This window comes from Grampus griseus (genome assembly GCF_964374135.1).
Source record: "Grampus griseus genome assembly, chromosome: 6".
NCBI classification, from domain to species: domain Eukaryota; kingdom Metazoa; phylum Chordata; class Mammalia; order Artiodactyla; family Delphinidae; genus Grampus; species Grampus griseus.
Window position 1 is genome coordinate 80,864,851 of NC_139000.1, and position 23,059 is coordinate 80,887,909.

Sequence of the window (23,059 nt, forward strand, 5' to 3'; positions counted from 1 at the left end):
CATGAGCTTCCAAACAAGCATTGATGGGTGGAGGGAAGACGCGGAAGTAAAATTCGGAGTGACTTATCACTATTTTCTGCTCCTGTTAACTTCCTCTTCACCTTACGGCCTGCCCGAGGTTATGTTAACCAAGTTTGGACAGTCAGCTAGTTCTGGTTTGTTTACAAACACTTGATGTTTGAAATCTAGGCATTATGCATCTCCACAGCAACTTTCGGGGTTTTTTGGTCAACTCTGGGACTGGGAATAGCTAAGCCACACATCCATTTCTCCCTTTGTTATGACTATTTTTTTCCAGCCATTCCTTCTAGACATCCAGTCCCAAACATCTGGGCATCTGGGACGCCTCCCCAATGTGTTCCTTCTGCCTTTTTCACTTCTGAACAACTCTTTTTTTCTCTTTCTTATTTTTTGGGGGAGGGGGAGTAAATCAGGGTAGTCTATAATGACACACTGTTTGCCCCAGCAATTCCCAATTCCCAGTAAAGCATCTACCATGTTGGGAATGTCCACTTTAACCTTAGTCCAGGGCTCCTACCAGGACACTGGGAACCCCTTCTTCAGGTGCAAGTGCTGAGCGAAAAGACTGAGGCCCTCCCCTAACCAAAAACAGAGGTGGGGACGCATGGTCCTTAGTTAAGGATGTAAGGGAATATTTACAGTAGTCACTTAAACACCTCGGCAAGGTCTCTGCCAGCTCAGAGAGCGGCCTTTAGGAGGCCTTGGGCTTAGGACAGAGCCCGACTTCGGATCCCACCCACAGAGCACAGAAGCTGGGAGGAGAGAAGCGCCATCAGCTCCACATCACATGACGCACTCCGTGCACAGGAGAGAGCGGCCCGGCTGGGAATGAGAGCAGAGGGAAGAGAATGCCATTCTTCTTTCCCTTATGGGTTTACACAGGACTATACTTAGAGGTTATGTGTGAATGAATGTGTATGTGTCCCATGTATCTTTGTGTGGGTCTGTGTATACGCATCTGTGTGTGTACAGGGGAGTTAGTGTGTTTTCACAGATATTCACTGGACTCTTTAAAAACTCAGTATGTGTGTCTGCTAGTCACCCCTCAAAGGAGGCCAAATCTGGGGCTCTGATCCACACCCCAGAATGCTCTACAGAAACTGATGATCTGAGGACCGCCCTATGATCTCACTGAAAGCCTCTAGCAGGCAAACTTGAGGGAAAAGATTGGAGTCAGGAACTGAAAATGTTCACTTAAAAACCCCCTGTGTGGGCTTCCCTGGTGGCGCAGTGGTTGAGTCCACCTGCCTATGCAGGGGACACGGGTTCGTGCCCTGGTCCGGGAAGATCTCACATGCCACGGAGCGGCTGGGTCCGTGAGCCATGGCCGCTGAGCCTGCGCGTCCGCAGCCTGTGCTCCGCAACGGGAGAGGCCCCAACAGTGAGAGGCCCGCGTACCATAAAAAAAAAACGAACAAAAAACCCCCTGTGGATAGTTCAACTCTTGTATGATTCTAGGACTATAAAAACAGTCCTATTTAGCATCAGTGTTTTAAAACATTTTCTCTTCTATATTTTAATTACTTCACAGGGTCAGCTAGATAGTTTTATCATCATGTGGAGGGAAAGAATAAAGAGAGAGGAACGGCCTTCACCTGCCCCCATGCAAATGGGGGGCATCCTATGAAAGGGGCCGTTTACGAGTTCTGGGCAGAGACCAGTGCGGTGCGCAGCACACTGGGAGCTGCTGGCGGCAGAGCACATGGAGGTGAGAAGCATCTGTGGGGCAGAACACCCAGGAATTGTGACAAATAAAATGCCCTCTCTCCCAATATATGCCAAAGGAGTGTGGTCTTCCAGGGAACAAAGAGGCTGATGTTTGGATTGCAACACGTATAAATTCTTTTTTGGCACTGGGTTGCTGTTAAAACCAATAAGATATCCTATGTAAGCCAGCTGTGGCTTATATAAACTGTATGAGAGTAAGGGCTCAACAGTTTCTAGGCTTTCAGGTCAAGCTGGTGAGGAGGGTTAGAGAGAGGGAAAGAAACACTGCTGAGTACCCACCATGTGGTAGGCCCAGTGCCAAGTGCTTCACCCAAGCCTCACTATGAGGTCTCCACACCCCGAGGATGTGAATATTTACAGCCTCGTTTTGCAGATGCAGAAGCTGAGACTCAGGGAGATTAAGTAACCTGCCCAAAGTCACTCTTCTGTCAGTGACAAGGCCAGGCTTCAAATGGAATCTGCCTGCCTCTCTGGATGAAAAGTATCCTGTATGTTTCAAGGGTCTGGATATAAGATAACGAATCTCTTTGAACTGTTCTATATGGCATCACAGGCCTTGAAGGGTTTATATGATAGGATCATGGGAACCTGCTGATGGATTGCTGGCTGACCCTACAAAGTACTGTCTGACTCAGCTTCCCTCGTGCTGGCTTAGTTTAGAAAGTTCCAGATTCCTCAGGTTCGGGTCGACCCCCCATACCATATGATAATGCAGTTCCGTCTTTGTGCCACTTGGTCAGAGAGCCAGTTAAAGGACCCCTTCTGCCACTGAGACAGGAAAGACTACAATACCTCTTCACTGCAATGGCCAGGTTTTCCATTTCTGTGCTTTGAAGTTTGATCTCACGGATGAAGTTCTTTATAACATGTTCATATGGCTGAATCAGTCTTGGCTCCACGAGGTTGATGTTTTGATACAAGGTACTAACCTGCTCTTTTCTGCCAAAAGAATTAGATTAAAAATTAAATAAAACCGAGTAAAAAAAGTCAAAATTTCAGAATATTTTTTAGGAAAGAGACACATAAGAACCAAGGAAGAAAAATGTAACAATAGAATGACCAGAATGGAGGGAAGATAGCAGTCACAGATGCTACTGCACTATTCTTCATATTATTATTATATTTTTAACAGTGGAACAGCAACTTCATTTTTTCCCCCAGCTTTATTGAGATATGACTGACAAATAAAAATTGTACATATTTAGGTTGTACAGCGTGATTTTTTAAGGTGTACAATGTGATGATTTAATATTGGAAGATGGAGGCCAGTGAGGGCGGTGGACATGCACAGGGAAGGAGTGATAGGGAAGGATTTTTTGGTCACTGCTGGGTTTTTTTCCTTTCATAGAAAGTTAAATAGATTTACAGAAAAAAAGTTAGGTAGCAAACTAATTACTTAATAATATGTTCCACCAATCCCTATAAGACATACTTCAGACTTTATGATCATAAAAGTACATATACCTATTGTTTTATAGTCAGTTAAAAATTATTTCATATATATTATATTTATATGTGAGAATCCTCATACTTGTTATTATTAACATTTGTAAAAGACAAATATTTCAGAGTCATTTCAAAAGAAAACCTGGTAAGACTGGGCAGCTGTTCTGCTAGGGGATAAAGGAGTGAGTCAGAGAGGCTGGTGGTGTCCTTGACTCAAGTTTGGGAGCTGATGTTGAGTGATACAGAGATAAGGCCATGTGAAGACACAGTCAGACCGCTGTTGACAAGCCAGGAAGAGAGGCTCTCACCTCCAACCCTGCCAATACCTTGATCTCAAACTTCCAGTCTCCAGAATTGTGAGAAAATAAATCTCTGTTGTTTAAGCCACCCAGTCTGATATTTGTTATCAGAAATACCTAGGCAACCATAGCAAACAGTGAAACTTTCCAAGGTCACATAGTGACTGAATGGCAGAATTGGGATTCAAAACTCAGTCTGATACTGCAGATCACCCGGTCAACCATTACATTATATTGCTTCCCAGTGGTGTTAAACATCTGAACCTTGGCAGAAGAAATGGGATTCAAAATCATTACACAGAACTATGAAACACTTCAAAATGTAAGGTATATATTAACCCAAAGCTTATTTAGGCATGGCCCTGAGGTGTGTCCACGTAGCTATAAACTCTCCCAGCTTTTCTCTTAGAAATGAACTGCTCGGGGCTTCCCTGGTGGCGCAGTGGTTGAGAGTCTGCCTGCCGATGCAGGGGACACGGGTTCGTGCCCCGGTCCGGGAAGATCCCACATGCCGTGGAGCGGCTGGGCCCGTGAGCCATGGCCGCTGAGCCTGCGCGTCCGGAGCCTGTGCTCCGCAACGGGAGAGGCCACAACAGTGAGAGGCCCGTGTACCGCAAAAAAATAAAAAAAAAACAAACTGCTCGATGTGTGCATAGGCCAATTATGATTGAAAAGAACTGTTCAACTGAAATATTATTAATAAACCTGCAGGAATGAGTCACTTTATTTGGTGATATAAGACACAGAAAGTTGCCATCATCCTTCCTGTCAGAGCTGAGTACAAATATTGGCTACAGTAGTGAGCCATATTTACTAAGGAGCAGCAAAAAAAAAAAAAATCTCTACTCTTACATTGTCCCATGTAATTTCAATGTACAACAGGATCATTAACTTCCTTGCCTTTTGTCATTTACTGACCATCAGCGGTTTACAAAGCATAAAAACTTTCTTGTTAATAGGGACCTGCCTGTCAAGGATTGCCATTAAGATACTGTCACCAAGAGTCCTTGTTTCTTGGCTAACTGCACAGCAATATAATGTTCAGAAGTAGATGTCTCCGAAAATTCCCTGAATTTCTGAAAATTTCTAAAATAAGAAAAGAACATAATGATTGTAAATTCTCTTGAGTCCTTTGCTGGTCCTGGTATTACACAGAATTTCAGGAATAGTTTACAGTGAAGTGTACAAATAGATTAATTATAGAAAATGTCTGCCACTAGCAGGAAATAAATTACATGGTGAACTGTTGTGTCAGAGACTAGCTGGATACTCATCTATGCTGCTTCTTTTTATAGGGCACACAGGGGAGAACTGACTCCTCAGAACCCTGGGCAGGCAGGTTGGAGCCATGTGACTAATTGTGGCCAATGGAATGGGAGCAGAAATGATGTGTTTGCCACTTCCATGTTTGGCCCCTAAAATCCTTTGTAAGATCCTCAGCTCTTATGCATTCTCATTATCCCTCTCTCATATCTATTTCTCTCTCTCTCTGTTTCTCCCCTTTCCCCCCTGCCCTCTCCTTCTCTGCCTCCCTCCTCATTTCCTCATCCTCATGGCCAAAGTGAAAAACTCCAATATGGTGAAACCATGTGATGAAATATGTTTGGATCACCACACGGAGGGAAACTGCTCGGGAAGGATGCCTGACCACATCCATCTTCCCGATATGAGAGAAAGAAATGTTTGTATTTTGTAGAGCCTAAGGCTTGGAAGTTCTTTGTAAAACTCAACTTGAACTTAAAAAGCTGGCGTCATACTTTCCTAACTTGTTTTTTTAATCATCACCTTCCAGATTAAATTACTTTCTTAACTCCTTCCTTGATAGATTCATATTAAATAAATAATAAAACTTCTATGACCAGGGTGAGTCTTTACTGCCACCATCCATTCTCTTTCAAGGGAATAAAAGCCTATTCTGAAGCATTCATATAGTGAAGCAGACATTTATTAAGCACCTTACATATGCAGTCCCAATAGTGATCTCAGCTTTTAAATGTACTATTCACTTAATCCTGACAACAGCCTTATGAAGAAGTTATCACTAGCATCCTATTTACCACAGAGGAAACTGAGGTCAAGAGAGGTAAGTATCATTCTGGTACCAGAGCTAGGATTCCAATTCTCCAGAGGAACTAGCTCTTTATACCAAAAGTAAGTGCTAATCTGCTTTTCAGGGGTCCCAAGTGCTTGTCTCCATTTAAGAAACTTTGATGTACCAAGATTTTTTGAAAATTATTTTAGAGGATAGGTATTATTGCTACAAGCACCATCTACATTACAAAGGGACTCCTTTAACGAATGAAGGCACAACTAAGATTAAGATGAGATAATCTGATCAATTCTTATTTACCTAAAGCTATTTGGGGAAAGCACTACTGTACACAGTGAGGCACACTTCCTTCTTCCCTTCCTTTTGTCTGCTTGGTTCATTCGGTCCTTATCTGTGAAACCAGAGAAGCATCTGGATTATGCCTAGAGACTGCAATGCAGTGCACATGGCGATTTTCATACCTGATGCAAAAAACAAAACAAAAACAAAAACTACTTTATCTTAACAAGATAATACGTGGTCCCTCTATGTAAGATTGAAATGCTGTGCCCTGTACAGGCAGCTAAACACCTATGGATTCTTCAGCTCAACAGACTGGGTGCCATTACTTGGTACCAAGACAGTCTTTTTGTTCTGCTCCCGAAATTACAGGAGTCACCAGTCTCTCCCAGTGTCCTTGCTCCTGACGTCAAACGTTAAACAAGCAGACCACACAATGCTGCACACACAGCTCTGTTTACTCCTGACCCTCACCCAGGGTGGTGCCTCTGGGTGCTGAAAAGGGTGCCCGGTAGTGACAAGACTTAAGTCCAGGGCCTCATATAAGACAACTATGCTTGAATTCACAAATACCATGCAAACCTGTTTACAGGTGTACCAGACAAATACTGGGTAAAGATTAAGGGTCAGGTCATGCACGTTAGTCAGCCAAGATGAAAAACAGTCTCTGCTTCTGTTCGGAGAGAGCCACTCAGGCTAAAAATAATCTAATTTATATCTTAAGGAAAGAGATCAAATGAAATGAGAAAGACACACCCTGGATTACCAACTGGTTTTAGATCTGAGCCTTTTCATCGTTTTGTTCAATGAATTACAAGACGATTTGTTTGAAAGACAGTGATAATGGCAAACTGCTGATGAAAAATTCACGACTTAAAAATTTTAAATGATCCCTGGGAAATAAGCATTGTAAATTGCAAATATTCCCACTGAAGCTGAGAGATAAATTACCTGAATTTAGGAGGAAAAAAAAAGGTATAATTAAGATTGGTAAAAATTTTAAATGTCACATACTTCCACAGGATTTACATTTTACTTAGAAGAGCACATATTTATCTATGGTTATGTATTTGTAATGTAGTAAGGCCAGTATTTAGGATGCCTGGACACCTCTGGTCTCAGGACAGCTCTGGGAAATAGTCAAGTGCAGACAACATCATTCCAGGCTAAAGAACACGGTGACCCAGTAAGGTTGACAGGAAAATTGGACCTTAGATTCAAAGTCTTGCTGCTTTAAGCACTGAAATAGAGAGCTAACCAATTTATTCAAAGTGTAAGTTACGTAGATCTAAAACCCTAAATGGTTCTCTGTGGACAAAAGCAAGTAGTATTCAATGTCTACATCATCCTACACTAGGGATGGCTGGAAGAAGACTGACACTATGACCCTAACATCTGAGCATGGGAAATTAAATATCCAGGCAATCCAAAGGGCACTATGTTAGATCCTGGAAATAAAATGCTAAGAAACATACTGAGTACCTTCCCTCATTAGGCTCACCATGAAGATTAAGTACAAGATGCTTTGACAGCATAGAGCAGGTGAACATGACCAAGCCTTGCAGTATGATGACCTGAAAGATGAGTAGATGCCAACTAGGCAGAAGTGGGGTGGGGGTGGCCTGTTCCAGGAACCAATAACCATAGGTTGAGGGGTTTGAGGGCAGGGGAGGGGCCAGCAGCAGTTCCTGTAAATGGAAGAAGCTGGTGAGGCTGAGGAGCTGAGAGTGGGGGAGGGACCAGCAGCATCAGATTGGGGGAGAAGTTAGCAAGAGCCAGATGACTGCACAGAGCCTGAAAGCACGGTAAAGACATGGGAGAGGGGCAATTATTCTGAGAGGGTGGTAAGGCACTGGAAGGTTTAAAGGAAGAGACAACATGATCAAGTGTACATCTTAACCATTCTCAACTTCTCAAAGTTTTGGCTGCAGCAGAGAATTAAGCGAAGGATTTTGAAACAGGTTTGCAGATAGGAAGGTAAATCTAAGTCTACTGTAATTTAATCCAGAAATGTGGGACTTCAGGAGTTTTCACTAGCTTCTACTTTCCTTTATTATAGAATGTGTAAAATTATAGACAACTAAAATCTTATCATATAGACAGATCAATGAAACAGAATAGAGAGCCCAGAAATAGACCTACATAAATATAGTCATTGACAAAGGACCAAGGACAACACAATGAAGCAAAGACAGTCTTTCAACAAATGGTGCTGGTACAACTGGACATCCACATGGCAAAATAATGAACCTAGACACAGATCTTACACCCTTCATAAAAACTAACTCAAAGTGGATCACAGATATGAATGTAAAATGCAAAGTTATCATACTTCTAGAAGATAAGCCTAGGAGAAAACCTAGATGGCCTCAGATAGGGCGATGCCATATTAGATACACCACCAAAGGCATGATCCATGAAAGACATAATTGATAACCTAGTCTTCATTAAAATTAAAAACTGCTCTGCAAAAGACAATGTCAAGAGAATGAGAGGATAAGCCATAGACCGGGAGAAAACATTTGCAAAAGACACATCTGATAAAGGACTGTCATCCAAAATATAAAAAGAACTCTTAAAACTTAACAGTAAGAAAAACAACCTGATTACAAAGTTGGTCAAAGACCTTGACTGACACCTCACCAAAGAAGATATACAGATGGCAAGTAAGCATAAAAAGGATACTCTATAAAAATTAATTTAAAAAGCAACTATACTCCAATAAAAATTAATGAAAAAATAGAGTCTACATCATATGTCATCAGGGAAATACAAATTAAAACAACAACAAACTATCACTACACACCTATTACAATGGCGAAAATCCAGATCACTGACAACACTAAATGCTACTGAGGATGTGGAGCAACAGGAACTCTCATTCATTGCTACTGGGCATGCAAAATAGTACAGCCACTTTGAAGACAGTTTGGCAAATTTTAATAAAACTAAGCATTCTTTTACCATATGATCCAGAAACTGTGTTCCTTGGTATTTGCCCAAAGGAGATGAAAACTTATGTCCACACAGATGTTTATAGCAGATTTATTCATAATTGCCAAAACTTGGAAGTGACCAAGATGTCCCTTAGTAGATGAATGGATTTTAATAAACTGTGGCACATCCAGACAATGGAATATTATTCAGCATCTAGACAATGGAGTATTTTTCAGCACTAGAAAGAAATACGCTATCAAGCCATGAAAAGGCATGGAGGAACTTTAAATGCATATTACTAAGAAAAAGAAGCCAATCTGAAAAGACTACATACTTTATGATTCCAACTACATGACATTCTGGAAAAGGAAACACTTGGAGACAGTAAAAATATCACTGGTTGCCGGTGGTTGGAGGGGAGGGATGAACAGGCGGAACACAGAGGAGTTTTAAGGCAGTGAAATACTTCGCATGATACTATAATGATGGCTACATATCAGTGTACGTTTGTCCAAATCCACAGAAGATACAACAGCAAGAGTGAACCCTAACGTAAAGTAAGGAATTGGGGTGATAATCATGTGAAAATGTAGGTTCATCAATTTGAACAAAGGTACCACTCTGGTGGGAGTTGTTGATATGGGGAGGCCGTGCATGTGTGGGAGCAGGGGGTGTACAGGAAATCCGTGTACCTTCCTCTTAATTTTGCTGTGAACTTAAAACTGCTCTAAAAAAATAGCGTCTTTTTAAAATCTGATAGTTTATTTCTCTTTGGGAATAAGGATAATGAGTATATTCCTATTCAGGTGACACCAACTGATCTTTTTAGCTGCCCTGAACAAACCATACTGTCATTTAGTCAGTTGAGGGGGAAAGGCTTAGCCTCTTTCCCCCTTACAAGTTAAGTGAAAATGAATGATTTCAAAATGTACTCTTATTACATAGTACACATACTTTCAGAATAAACCTCAACTGACTGGAAAATAAATTCCAACAGCCAAAATCCAGCTGTGCTGCTAGAACAGGGCAGCATCAGTTCTCTTTTGGAGGTTCAAGTCTTGCTCTCCAGACAGGATGTACCTCAGCCCACTAACAGCCTCACACTGGCCGCCTGTTTCTCACAACAGGTTTTGCTCTTCATTAACTCAGTTACAGAATGGTGATCTGGCTCTCCCTTCTAGAAAAAACAAACAATGGTTTATTCAACCTGGTCCCACTACCCCACAGACTGGGAAACAGAACCAATCCAGTGGCCTGGGCTTTTCTCAGCTGTTTTGCTGCTGCTGAGTCAGAGGATGATCTAGTTCAGGTAACCAACCACTGCTGCCTACTCCAGGACCCCCAGCCTGAATACATCTCCTGTGGGTAAAATTCCTCCTGGATTCACGTCACCCTGAAAAAATATTTTACTTGCCTAAGTACTTATTTGGGAAACATTTCCCAAAAGGTTTTAAAATGGAAACTTCCTGGAAGGTGAGCACGTTAACTAGATTTATGCAAAGTCTAGAACATTTCAAATTGCAAATTGCTTGCTATTTAAAATCACTGAAATTTAGTTACTGGGAGTTTGCCAATGGAGGGAGGAAGACAGAGCCAGCAAGAGGTACTGTGCTGAAGGTTTAAGGACGGCACACTCGAAACAGCGGAGGGCTCCTGAAGCCAGGAAGGAGGAGTGCACGGGGTAAGTGTAATGGCCTGGCTAAATTCACATGCTTCCTCAGCACATCCTGGGCCTTGTGAGAAACACTTAACCTCCTGAGCTCCAGTTTCCTCAGTTATAAAGTGGGTATAGTACTTGAACCTACCATGGAATGTGAGGATTAACCCAACTGGAGCACAGACAACAGTGCAAGGAATGCTGTAGGTAATTGATAAACATTAGCCATTGTCACACTTCCTCTCGACTCCTCTACCCCAATGAGTTAGAGAGAAGTAGGTGGTTATCTCCTGTCTGCTTCTATGTAGTGTATTGGAAAAGGGCTGAAAGGAAGAAAGCCGTGTGGCATGGAAGCCCCTTGGACTGAAATGTTGTCTTATGGGGCCAGGGCAGGGGAAACTGAAAAGTGAGAGTTGGGTCACGCTCGAGGTCAGTCTGCAAAGCTTATATAGTCCAGGGGTCAGTAAACCTTTTCTTTAAAGCACCAGATATAAAATACTTACCATCTCTGTTGCAACTACTTAACTCTGCCATTGTAGCATGAAAGCAGCCATAGACAACAATCAACAAATGAGCTTGGTTGTGCTCCACTAAAACTATTTACACAAACAGGCAGAGGGCCAAATGGGCCTTACTTTGGGCCCTGAGCACAGGAATGGGGATGGGGCAATGCAGACCTAACCCTTCTGTACCCAGGAACACACAGGCCTTTGCTCTCACCCTGTCCCTAGGTCCATATCAAATTTTTTCATTTATGGGCATCACATTATCAATGTGCTTATATTGTAGACAGTGGGCAGGTATATGTGGGAATATGTGTCTTTCTTACCTTATAATGCACATTCACTCTCCCAATATTCCTATCAATTTACCTTGAGTCAAGTTAAATGTAGGCATTTAATCTAGTAATGTTAGTGCAACTATGTGTATTATAGTTATTTTTCACTGAAAATTTTTATTTGGGCAGGAAAGATAGGGGTTGGGGAGAAAATAAAGAGTGCCATATCAGTTTCTATGCTAAATTTTCCCTTTAGACGACATCTATCACCTTCCCAGGTTTGCCAGGAACAATTCCAATTTAAGCCTGTTGTCCTTTAGCATTTATCCAGAATTTCCCCTTTTCTGTAATCAAAAAGTTGCATTAACAGGTAGTAACTGTTATTAAACTGTGTACTAACTATACATTAAAGGTTTTCTTAAGCATTGAAGTTATTAACAGCTGCATTAAAATAAGCCAGGGTGAGTCAGTGGATGTGCGCTTTTTACCTTCAGCGTTCACCTGAAGGTGAATGTAGCGTTGATACATTTGTGCAGTGAAAAGACTTCTCACTAATGTGCTGCTAAATCAGAAGACAATCAGTGATAAACCCATCTCTCCTTTCCTGACTCTCTCTAGACACAATGTAACTAAGACTTTCTTTTCAGGAGCAGGAAACATACTCACTGATAAAACAAATTAAGCTTGGACAAGAGAAGCTGGAGACAGATAACTCCTACGGGTCTCGATGGTGATGCAGAAAGATGGAGGGGTCTGACCTGCGGGCCACCTGGAAAACCAGCCAGTTGTGCTGCTACCCGCAGATAGATGCACAGTGCTGCCGGGCAGCCATTTGGCCACATCAGTGGGAAATTAGGAAATTACAGGCACAGTGTACAGGAAATAGGTACCAAAAACACAAGTTGGAGAGTCCTGCCACAGAGCAACAGAAAGTAACTAGAATGTTTTCGCTACTGTGATTTAACCATTTTTAGTGTGGTTTGAATGTATAACCAGTTATTTTACTGGATGGTAATGCTTTTACATTTTGCAGTAAATCCTTTTAGCAGCAATGACCCCACAAGACAAACAAAGATGCATGCTTAATAAAAAGTTCAGTACCAAATTTCCTTTCCTCAAGAATGATGGTGATAACCGTGTAACTTGCTTGAAATATTTAACTGTCACAGCCAAGAGGAGCCTCAGGAGACATGACAACTAAGTATAATGTGGTGTCCTGGTGGAATGATGGAACCAAAAAAAGGATATTAGGGAAAAACTGAGGAAATCTGAATAAAGTATAGAATTTAATTACTAATAATATATCAATATCATTTCATTCATTTTAACAAATTACTACACCAATGCAAAATGTCATAAATGAGGGAAAGTGGGTGCAGGTTATATAGGAACTCTCTGTACCATCTTCACAATTTTTCTGTAAACCTGGCAACATTCTTTAAAAATAGGCTTATTAAAAAAAAGTTTGTCAGCATTTATCCTCCACGAGAGTGAATTAGAGTGATATCGTTAACCACGTGAACCAGAAGACACAAATCTCCTGAAGAAGCATCAGCATCTACATCTTTTAAATTTATATTCTGTACCAAAATAAAACGAAGTTGAAAAGGCCTACAATTTTGAAGCATCTAAGTATGGGAAAACATTCAAAAGAGTCATAAACGGAGACAATTTATTTGACAAGTCTTGTCTTATAAAAGCTAAGAAACTTGTCAAAGTATTTGTCAAAGAAAGTACTTTGAAGGGAGGAAAAAACAGAACTTAGGACAATCAAGGGCTGAACTATTTACAAAAGTCGATATTCACACATGTCCGTACCAAAAAAGAAATTGAGAATATCCTGTTTAGTAGAATCTGCTCTAAGCTTATCACAGAATTTGCTCTTGAAGTGCTCTTCAGCCCTTGTACACAGACTAATTTTCTTAATTAAAAACATGACCCACAGAGAAAAGTCAATTGCTGATGTCAACAATTTCAAATTTAATAATCATAAAATGTAACTCCAAAGAAGATTACAAGCAATTTTATGGAGGAAAAAAGCATAATAAGACCACATTGGAAAAAATATATATTCTTCAAAAAAGTATCAGAGATAGATGAATAAGCAACAGATTAAAATACTTAAATATTTTCCAAAACTACTTACTCTGCTTTGCAATTTTTAAATGTTCACATATTTATTAAAAGATTTTCTTTGCACTAATGTACCTAAAAATTTTTATATATTTTAGAAATAACTTTATTTTTTATTTATTAAAAAGATTTTATATAGAACTGTTTTATAGGACCACATATATAATAAAAGCAATTTTTCAGACAAAATAATATTTCAATAATATTAGATAATTTTAAGTATATTAGTTCTCATTTTATTCATAGGAAAATTCTGGTTTGGAGAACCAATTTTACAGCCACTCTACTTTCCTATCTCATTTCCTTCAAATGTCCCATCTTCTAAACACTCTTAGGTGCTCACTGTCCTCAAATATTTTGCACAGTGCCCAACACACAATACATAAATTTTCAAAAAAGGAGACAAATATGTTATCTTGGTTGATTTCAAATTATACCATTCCTTAACTTTTTTTTTCAATTTTCGAGACTGAAAAGAGTTGGGAAACAGCTTTATTTCTCCCTAGTCAAAGAATATTTTAATCTTACTCTCTGATCAAAACCAAAACTTTCTGTAACTCCTATCTAGAAATCAAACTCTGCACATCAGTCAAGCCTCTCTCAAAAGTTGCCTCTTCCATGAAGCCTGCTCTGAATGATTCAACCACAAGAAATCCTTCCCATGCCACATTTCATCTGAAGCTCTATGTACTGAGTTTTTTGTGGATGTTTTATCTTCCCAGTTACCCTATCAGTCTCCACATCCCTTGCAGCACCCAGAGATCTGACCAGCAACAGATCCTGCATTATGAATGAATGAGGCCGGAGCCTAGGGAAGGCGGACACAGTGCGGGGTGGAGTGGAGAAGGTGGAGCTTTGTACTGGATCTGAGGCAGGCTGAGGACTCGGCCTCACGGAGGGTAAAGAAGACAGTGGTGAGGAGGGAGCAGATGAGCCTTGCTGGGCACAGGGTCAGGAAGGAGACAAGCTGGTATATCTGACTGCCAAGCTGAAAAGGGTCAATTCCCTTCACAACACAGTGAGAAAGGAGAGATTCTAGAAGCACACCGGGTTGCAACTCAAATCTACATGCAAGGGCATACACTCCTCTTCAACCTGCTGGCTGCCTTTTGCCTTGATTTAATTTTCCCCTTTCTCCTTTCACACTGTTTCCAACAGGGAAGCAGCCAATATTTGCTATATAACATACACTAAGAAAGCTGAAGAGAGTCAAAAATCGTCAACTGGAGAAAATGTCCTGTGGGGATTTCTAACTAATATTTCTGATACACAGAGACCCCTTCCTTGTCTTCCACTTCAGATTTGTGTGTTTGTGGGTTGAGGATGCTGAAATCAGAACTCCATCCAAGCTAAATGGCTAAAACAATATGGTGAATCCTAAATATATTTCAATAATAAATTAGGATGCATTTTAAACAAAATAATGTTTAAGTTTATAGATATTATTATATATGTGAGTTCTAAAAACAAATTAAATCACATGATTTTATGAAGATCAACATGGACTTATTAAAATATTGCAGTATATAGATAACCCATCACCCGCTTCTACAGAAGATGAGGATTTGCTTGTCTTTCTAAAATCTCCCAAAGACTTCTTACTATATACCACAGAAACATGAGTACCAGCAAAGAACTCATTTTCTCTCCTAAAATGAGCATATTCTGGGATATAAGTGAATTCTATCTGTTCACTCAGCAGTAAACTTTTTTTAAAATTTAACTTCTTTATTGGAGTCTAATTGCTTTACAATGTTGTGTTAGTTTCTGCTGTATAACAAAATGAATCAGCTATACGTATACATATATCCCCGTATCTCCTCCCTTTTGTGTCTCCCTCCCACCCCTCTAGGTGGTCACAAAGCACTGAGCTGATCTCCCTGTGCTATGCAGCTGCTTCCTACTAGCTATCTATTTTACATTTGGTAGTGTATGTATGCCAACGCTACTCTCACTTCATCCCAGCTTACCCTTCCCCCTCCCCATGTCCTCAAGTCCATTCTCTACATCTGCGTCTTTATTCCTGTCCTGCCCCTAGGTTCATCAGAACCATTTTTTTTTAGATTCCATATATATGTGTTAGCATACGGTATTTGTTTTTCTCTTTCTGACTTATTTCACTCTGTATGACAGACTCCAGGTCCATCCACCTCACTACAACTAACTCAATTTCGTTTCTTTCTATGGCTGAGTAATATTCCACTGTATACGTGTGCCACATCTTCTTTATCCATTCATCTGTTGATGGACATTTAGGTTGCTTCCATGTCCTGGCTATTGTAAACAGTGCTGCAGTGAACATTGTGGTACATGACTCTTTTTGAATTATGGTTTTCTCAGGGTATATGCTCAGTAGTGGGATTGCTGGGTCATATGGTAGCTCTATGTTTAGTTTTTTAAGTAAACTTACTTCTTGAATTCGTATTTAATATATATTGAATAACTGCTACTAACTATTGAATGACTGGCATTTAACTCCAAATTATTATTGATATCATGAAAGGATAACTGTTAGGTACATAGGCTACAGTCACATTGTCTTCAACAGTTAAATCTCGACCTTATGCTTGAGTATACTTGATACTGGCAAGGAAATCTGTTGGAGATTGTACACAAGCTGCTCTGGCCTTCTTAAAAGTCTTTCTGAAAGGTTATAAGAGTTAGCCCTGATAATCATGTAGTTAAATGAGAATTTCTTTTCTATGACATCTTTGAACTATCTTAAAACTATTTTTAAGTTTTAAGTTTATTTTTAACTTAAAACAAACATGTAGTGTTTGTTTAGTTACGGTACAAAAATATCACAGAAAAAATTTTAATCTACTTTTAAGAATCATTGACTTTTACCTACCTACCTTGCTACCTAACCATTGACTTTTACCTACCTACCTTGCTACCTAACCATCAAAAACCAATAATGGTTTTCCAGTCTCTCTGTTTATGCAGAGATGGACAAAAAAATATCAAAATAACACAAAATTAGTTGTAGAGATTTTCTTACAAATTTTCTTGAACACACTTCCCCTCTAAAATAAAATGTTGTTGACATCTTTAATTTTGACATTTCAACAGTTAAAACCCTTTGAGAGGTTCTTGGTCTCATTCAACGATGCCTAGGGTACATTTTCCACAAGATAGAAGTTTCCTGAGATACACTCCACTGCTCATCAGCTTTGCACTTCATTGCTTCCCTAGCAACCTGCAGGGAAGTTTAATTACTTTTTCATTTGATTTTCTGAAGAACCAAAGGGTGATTTTCTGGAATCTGATTTAAAAAAGAAGGTAGCCAAAAAAAGCTATTAAAATCTGACTTTTCCACATTATACCAGAATCAGCTGCCCTGAAAACTAGTCCACTTCTGTGCTCCCAGAGCCACAGTCCACTGGAAGAGCAACCAACCTGCAGATTTGCAAACACTATCTCCTGAAGGAATCTGACCTCAACCCCTCTGGAGAGCCAAGAAAAGAGAAACCGGTCTTTTCTCGAGTCATCATCTTAATTCACTGGTTCATCAGATAATGAAAAAGCAATTTCAGTCAACTGTGTATTTACATTTATTTCAGTTTACATTTTTCATCTGAAACCTTTATTTTGCCCTTGTTTCCAGTTCTGCTTCCCTGGGGTATGAGCTGCCCTCTCTCACCTGGTGTGGATAACATCCCTTCTGGAGTGTACAACTGGCCTAAAAGCTACTAAACAAAATGGAAATAAAAGCTGAATGGTTGCTTTAAATCCTATACTTGCATTAAAACATTTACAGTTTTTCTGTACTGGTACCCTGGACTGTTGTATGTTTCTATGAAACATCTAATGTGACTTTTTTATTGTGTTAATATCTTATTCAGATTGTTGTATAAGTGGTACTAAAGAAGGAGCTGTAATAGGTGATTACAATAATCGGCCTGAGTGGACAAGGAGAACCTCACAAAGCAGCAGTATCTGTTTACCTCCATGTACAGTTTTTGTAGCATTTCTTTTCAAAGAAAAGAGCATTAAAAATAATTTCAATAAGCAACTATTGGTCTGGGGCCCAAGACCCAGGTGCGAGACTTGCCAGACTCCTGTGGATTCATCGCAGCATAACACCATGGCTACTCTTGGCTACGTGTGTACTTCCCACATGTATTCACGATAATATAAATCCACGTTTTGTGCTTACTTTTTCTTTTTCTTGGAGTATAATTGCTTTACAATGTTGTGTTAGTTTCTGCTGTACAATGACGTGAATCAGCTATGTGTATACCTATATCCCCTCCCTCTTGGACCTCTTCTGCATGGGATAATTTCTACAAAGACAATTAGAACTACAGTGTCTACCTTGGGGAACTTCCAAAATGGACGAAAGGGGGCAAGGAGTTAAAATATAAATAAAAATGGAAAAGGAATAAAACCGCCAAAAAAAAATTAAGTTCAAAACGACGGCAGCACTCCAGCCCTTTGAAGCTCAGGCATCTGGCCCTGAGAAGAATAAAAAGCAGACAAAGTCAGGAGAGAACGAACAGCGGCCTGTGAGCCCCGTCCTTGGCACAGGAGTAACATGCATTCAAAGGGGTTCTGAACACAGTTCTAATTCATCTGATCAGTTTGCTTTCTGCGTCTTCAGTAAACGAAGGTACCCAGGAAGGAAGGAAGAACTGACAACAGTAAACCGTCACCCGGCAGCCTGACAGCAAGAACAGAAAATGCACACAGGAACTCGAAAAGCCAAACTGAACTGCCATCCCCACAAATCCTGGGGATACGCTACACCACAGCCCGGGATGAAACTCAGCTTCATAATGATGACCCTGAGTTAGCAAGGAAAGCTGAAGTTATTTTGAAAACAGTTATTAAAAGCAAGGCACCGTGTGAGTCCATATGCTTGCCAAAAGATGGACTGCCCATCGCGGCACGCTATGTAATAGCCACAAAGTAGAAATGACCCAAATGGCCGTGAAAAGTAAAATGGATGAACTGCGGTATCTTCACACAATGAAGAGAGAAAATGACAGATCTACAACTACAGGCTCACAAGCGTAATGGTGACTGCAAGAAGCCAGACCTATGTAGTAAGGAAACAGACACCCAAGAAATCATGCCGGGGGGTCAGGGAGGGGCTATGGTGACGGGAAGGGAGCACGGGGCTTCTAGGTGCGTGCTGTTTCTAGATCTGGGTGCCACATATGAGAGTGTTCCATCTGTGAAGAGTCAGCAAGCCGTATACCAAGCTCCTTGCACTCTTCTGTACATGTATTTGTCTCTGAGGAACACGTTCACAAAATATTATACAATATATTCGAGGAAGTATATATTTTTTATCTTCATGGGAAATTCAATCACGAACACTTCACAGTTTGGATTTCATTTCAGAGGCAACCCCAGGCAAAATCTGAAGCACGCGATGTTTATCTTTTCTACCTCAGTTCCACCTTCTCTTCCTGGGGCTTTTCTACCTTTTGAATAGCAGCTCCCAACCCAACGTGGCTGCATTCCACACCCTCAATTCTCATTTCCTCAGCAGAGCTGAAGACATGCACGAGTCTCCCAGGGATCTTGTTAAAACGCAGATGCTTCAGTAGGTCTGTGGTGGGGCCTACAGTCTGCGTTGCTGGAAGGGCTCCCAGGTGTGGCCAGTGTTGCTGGTCTGAGGCCCTGAGCTGCAGAGCCTGAGAAAAGACGTGATTTAAAACCAGCTCCTGGGAGCTGAATAATGCCTGTCCTGGGAAACTGAGCATGGAACTCACGGCTTCCTTACGGCTGAGTTTTAGGACCTACATCTGGTGGAACATTTTGGGCTTCCCTGTGCCTCTCAATTTGCATCCTTGTTAGCTCTACCAACTCAGGGACAAAAACTAGCAGTTGGGGACAGTAAAGTAAGAACCTGTTCCTACTCTGGGGATTTTTGTACAATTTCTCATTAAAACTTCACCTTTGGACTTCTTAGCACAGTGCTTTTCCCACAGCAGTTGCAGAAGGGAGGGAGGGAGGGAGAGAGGAAGAGGAGGTAAAGGAAGAAAGGAAATGAACAAGCAAGCAGTTAGACTGCCTGGGAAAGTGCAGCAACGTAAAGGGCTGGCGTGACTTGCCAGATGGCTGAGGCTGCTTAAATCTAAGAGGTCTCTTCCGTGAGGGGCTCAGTGTGGAGTTATGGATATTTTGAGGATGAGTGAGGGTGTAGGGTGAGAATGGAGGGGTAGACACCAGGGTGAAGAAGCCCTCTTCTCCCAGGGGGCATCTCAGAGCCATGAACACAGGGAGGGTAAGCCTCTTCTCGGCAGATAGAAAAATATTAATAACGTTAAACCACCCCTGAAATTTGATATGTGGTTTTGAAGTGTTTAGGCATTTGGAAGGGGTACAAGGGGACTATAATATATGTATAGGGATTTTTGCTGATTCAAATAAATATTTGAAAAATTTCTGGTGCATATTTTGTAAGCTGGAAGCAATAAAAAAATGCTCTCTGATCTCACCGGAACCAATTCGCATAGCATAGGGAATCTCAAAAACAGAGTATCTGGAAAACTTTTTTTAGTAGCTGTGATGGTTAATGGCATGTGTCAGCTTGGCTAGGCTGCAGTGCTCCAATATTTGGTCATACATGTCTGGACGTTGCTGTGAAGGTCTTTTGTACATGAGATTAACATTTCAATCAGTTAGATTTGGAGTAAAGCAGATTACCCTCCAGAACGTGGGCAGGCCTCATCCAGTGAGTTGAAGACCTTTAAATGAAGACTGAGCACCCCTAAGGAAGAGGGAATTCTACCAGCCCACTGCCTTGGGGCTCAAACTGCTATATCAGCATTTCCCTGGGTCTCCGGCCTGCTGGCCCACCCTGCAGATTAGACTTGCCAGCCTCCACAATCATGTGAGCCTATTCCTTAAAATAAATCCACGCCCCCTCACCTACACACACACACACACACACACACACACACACACACACACACACACGCTCACACACACGCTCACATCTTATTGGCTCTATTTCTCTAACTAACTCAGTGGCTTATATCACTGTACTTTTCCTGGGGTTAATTGCATAAACAAATGTACCAGCTTCACCATGAGTATATGCTAGCACTGCTTAAAACAGATGAATAAGGTTATTCAGCTTACTTGGTTGAATAAATTGAATTCAATAAGAACTGAATTCTTATTCAGTTGCTAAATAAGAACTTTAATTTAAAATACTATTCAACAGAATAGGTTACTTTTTAATGGCCCAAATGCTCACCTACAACATAACGTTATAATTCTCACCAGGGTTCATTAGGATGAACCTATCACAGCCTATCCAACAGATCTGTGGACTTTTGTGGACAGATATTTGTTAGCCTGAAGACAGCTTATTCACTGTCATCTTTTAGCAGAGAGGCAATGCACTATCCCTTTTCGACCAATATAAAACCTCCGGACCTGTACACACAGAATCAATCTAACCCTCATTTCTGGCTTTGTGCCTTGCTTTAGCCTCCCATGCATTTTCACTCAAGATTAGGACTGCTCAGACACAGTGCATGTTCCTATAGCATCAATTAGCTCATCCCTTAGGTCAATAGATGAATGACGCAGAAGTGGAAGTTGCATTTCCCAGCATGTCGATGCTCTGCGCCCAAGTAACAGTCACCAAGTGCAAGCCCATTACCACAGCTGAAGGCAGCCGGCTGCAGGTGAACTCAGTCTGGACACAATGCCCATTCCCTGGGGGCTTCCTCCCAGCACAGACGGTACACATGCACTGTCTTTGTGCATTCTGTCCTTGTTCCTTTAACCCAGCAGCCACAACCCAGGTACCTCCATCCACCGAGTTACCTTCACCTTAAAAAACAAAGTGCAAAATCCTATACTTGCTTTAAAACATTTACAGTTTTTCTGTACTGGTACCCTGGACTGTCGTATGTTTCTATTAAGCATCTAATGTGACTTTTTTATTGTGCTAATATCTTATTCAGATTGTTACTGGTTTTCTGAGTATGCTGGTTGCAAAGCTATACAGATATGGAGAGATCAGCCCCATCCCTACTTTTATTTTCCATATGTCCTTTGTGTGTTTGCAGAACATTAGGTTTGTCTAGAATACATGTGCTGTGTTAGAGTAGAAATGCATGCACTGTAATTCATTCACTGACATCCCCAGGCTAACCATCTCTGCCAGACTGAAGTACATGCTATGCCAACAGATCCCCAAGGAGGAAAAGAAAACATATTTGCATCACAAACACGAACACTAGTTTATGGCATGTCCATTAGAAAACATGATATATGAACGTCCTAAAACATGGATTTTCTAAGCAAATGTTGGTTGACTCCTCAGGAATTCGTCCACCTCAGCCAGAGCAGACTGTAACTGTTCTACAGGAGCAAGAATTACGAGGTGAGTGGGTCACACCAGGGGATGCACTGTGCAACCTCCATGCCTAAGGAGATGGGCAACAAGCCAGCGCCAGCTGCCTCAACCTCCCACCGCCCCTCCACCTCTAGACCAGGCAGCCACAAGAGGCTCACAGCAGGTGAAACTTCCACCGCTGCACCCAGATTTCAGAATGAATAACTCACCTGCACTTGTTTGTTTTCTTTTTTCTTTTTTTTTTTTTTTGTGGTACGCAGGCCTCTCACTGTTGTGGCCTTTCCCGTTGCGGAGCACAGGCTCCGGACGCACAGGCTCAGCGGCCATGGCTTACGGGCCCAGCCGCTCCGCGGCATGTGGGATCCTCCTGGACCGGGGCACAAACTCGTGTCCCCTGCATCGGCTGGCGGACTCTCAACAACTGCGCCACCAGGGAAGCCCCACTTGTTTGTTTTCTATCCAGACATTAAAAAAAAAACACTCTAGGTCAGAGATACCATTATAACAAAATGGTCACTTCGAGCATGCTCCATAATTGTAATGATCGTGAGGGGGTATCATGGCTGAACATGCCCATAAAATGCCCCCCAAAAACTGAAACTGAAGAGAGCAGTTGCCCTCGGTGTGTGTGGTGGGAGGGAGCTCTCAGAATGTGTCATTATTTTGAGTGTTTCTGCTTGGTCACCTGAAAACGACAGGTGTGAGTATATTTAAAGGGCAAACCTTGACGGAGTCTGTATTTGGTACTGATCCAAAAAGATATGAGACACAGAGCTTTTGTAGCTATCCCAATTTCTTATCTCTGTAAAAAAGAAATTTTGTATTCCATATGTTTGCTTTTCTTGTGGTTAAGAAGCATATAACATGAAATCTCTATTCTTAACAAACTCTTAAGTGTATGGTATTGTTGCCTACATGCACCTTATTGTGCAGATCTCTAGAGCTTTTTCATGTTGAACGACTGAAGCTCTATAATCCACTGAACTGCAACTCTTCATTTCCCAATCCCTGAGCCCCTGGCAACCACCATTCAACTTTCTAAGAGTTGACTACTATAGATACCTCATATAAGTGGAATTATACATTATTTGTCCTTCTGTGACTAATGTCCTCAGGTCCACCTGTGTTGTCACATACTACAGAAATTCCTTCTTTTTGTATAGTTCAGTAATATTCCATTGTATGTATATACCACATTTTCTTTATTCATTCATCTATCAATGGACACTTGAGCTGTTTCCACCTCTTGGCTATTGTGACTAGTGCTGCAATGATCACAGGAGTGCAGATATCTCTTCTAGATCCTGATTCCATTTTTTTGGATATACATGCAGAAGTGGGATTGCTGGATCTATGATAATTCTATTTTTAATTTTTTGAGGAGCCTCCATACTGTTTTCCA

General features: G+C 41.1%; 1 protein-coding gene across 1 annotated transcript in view; it reads right to left on the minus strand.

Moving 5' to 3' along the window:
- RASEF (RAS and EF-hand domain containing) overlaps positions 1-23,059 on the minus strand; it is a gene marked incomplete at its 5' end in the record, with an annotated part of 70,620 nt that overhangs the window by 38,273 nt on the left and 9,288 nt on the right. The window contains one exon of the mRNA XM_082655817.1: positions 2,542-2,688. Within this exon, the coding sequence (XP_082511943.1) occupies positions 2,542-2,688 (147 nt within the window). The remainder of the gene's footprint in view (positions 1-2,541; positions 2,689-23,059) is intronic.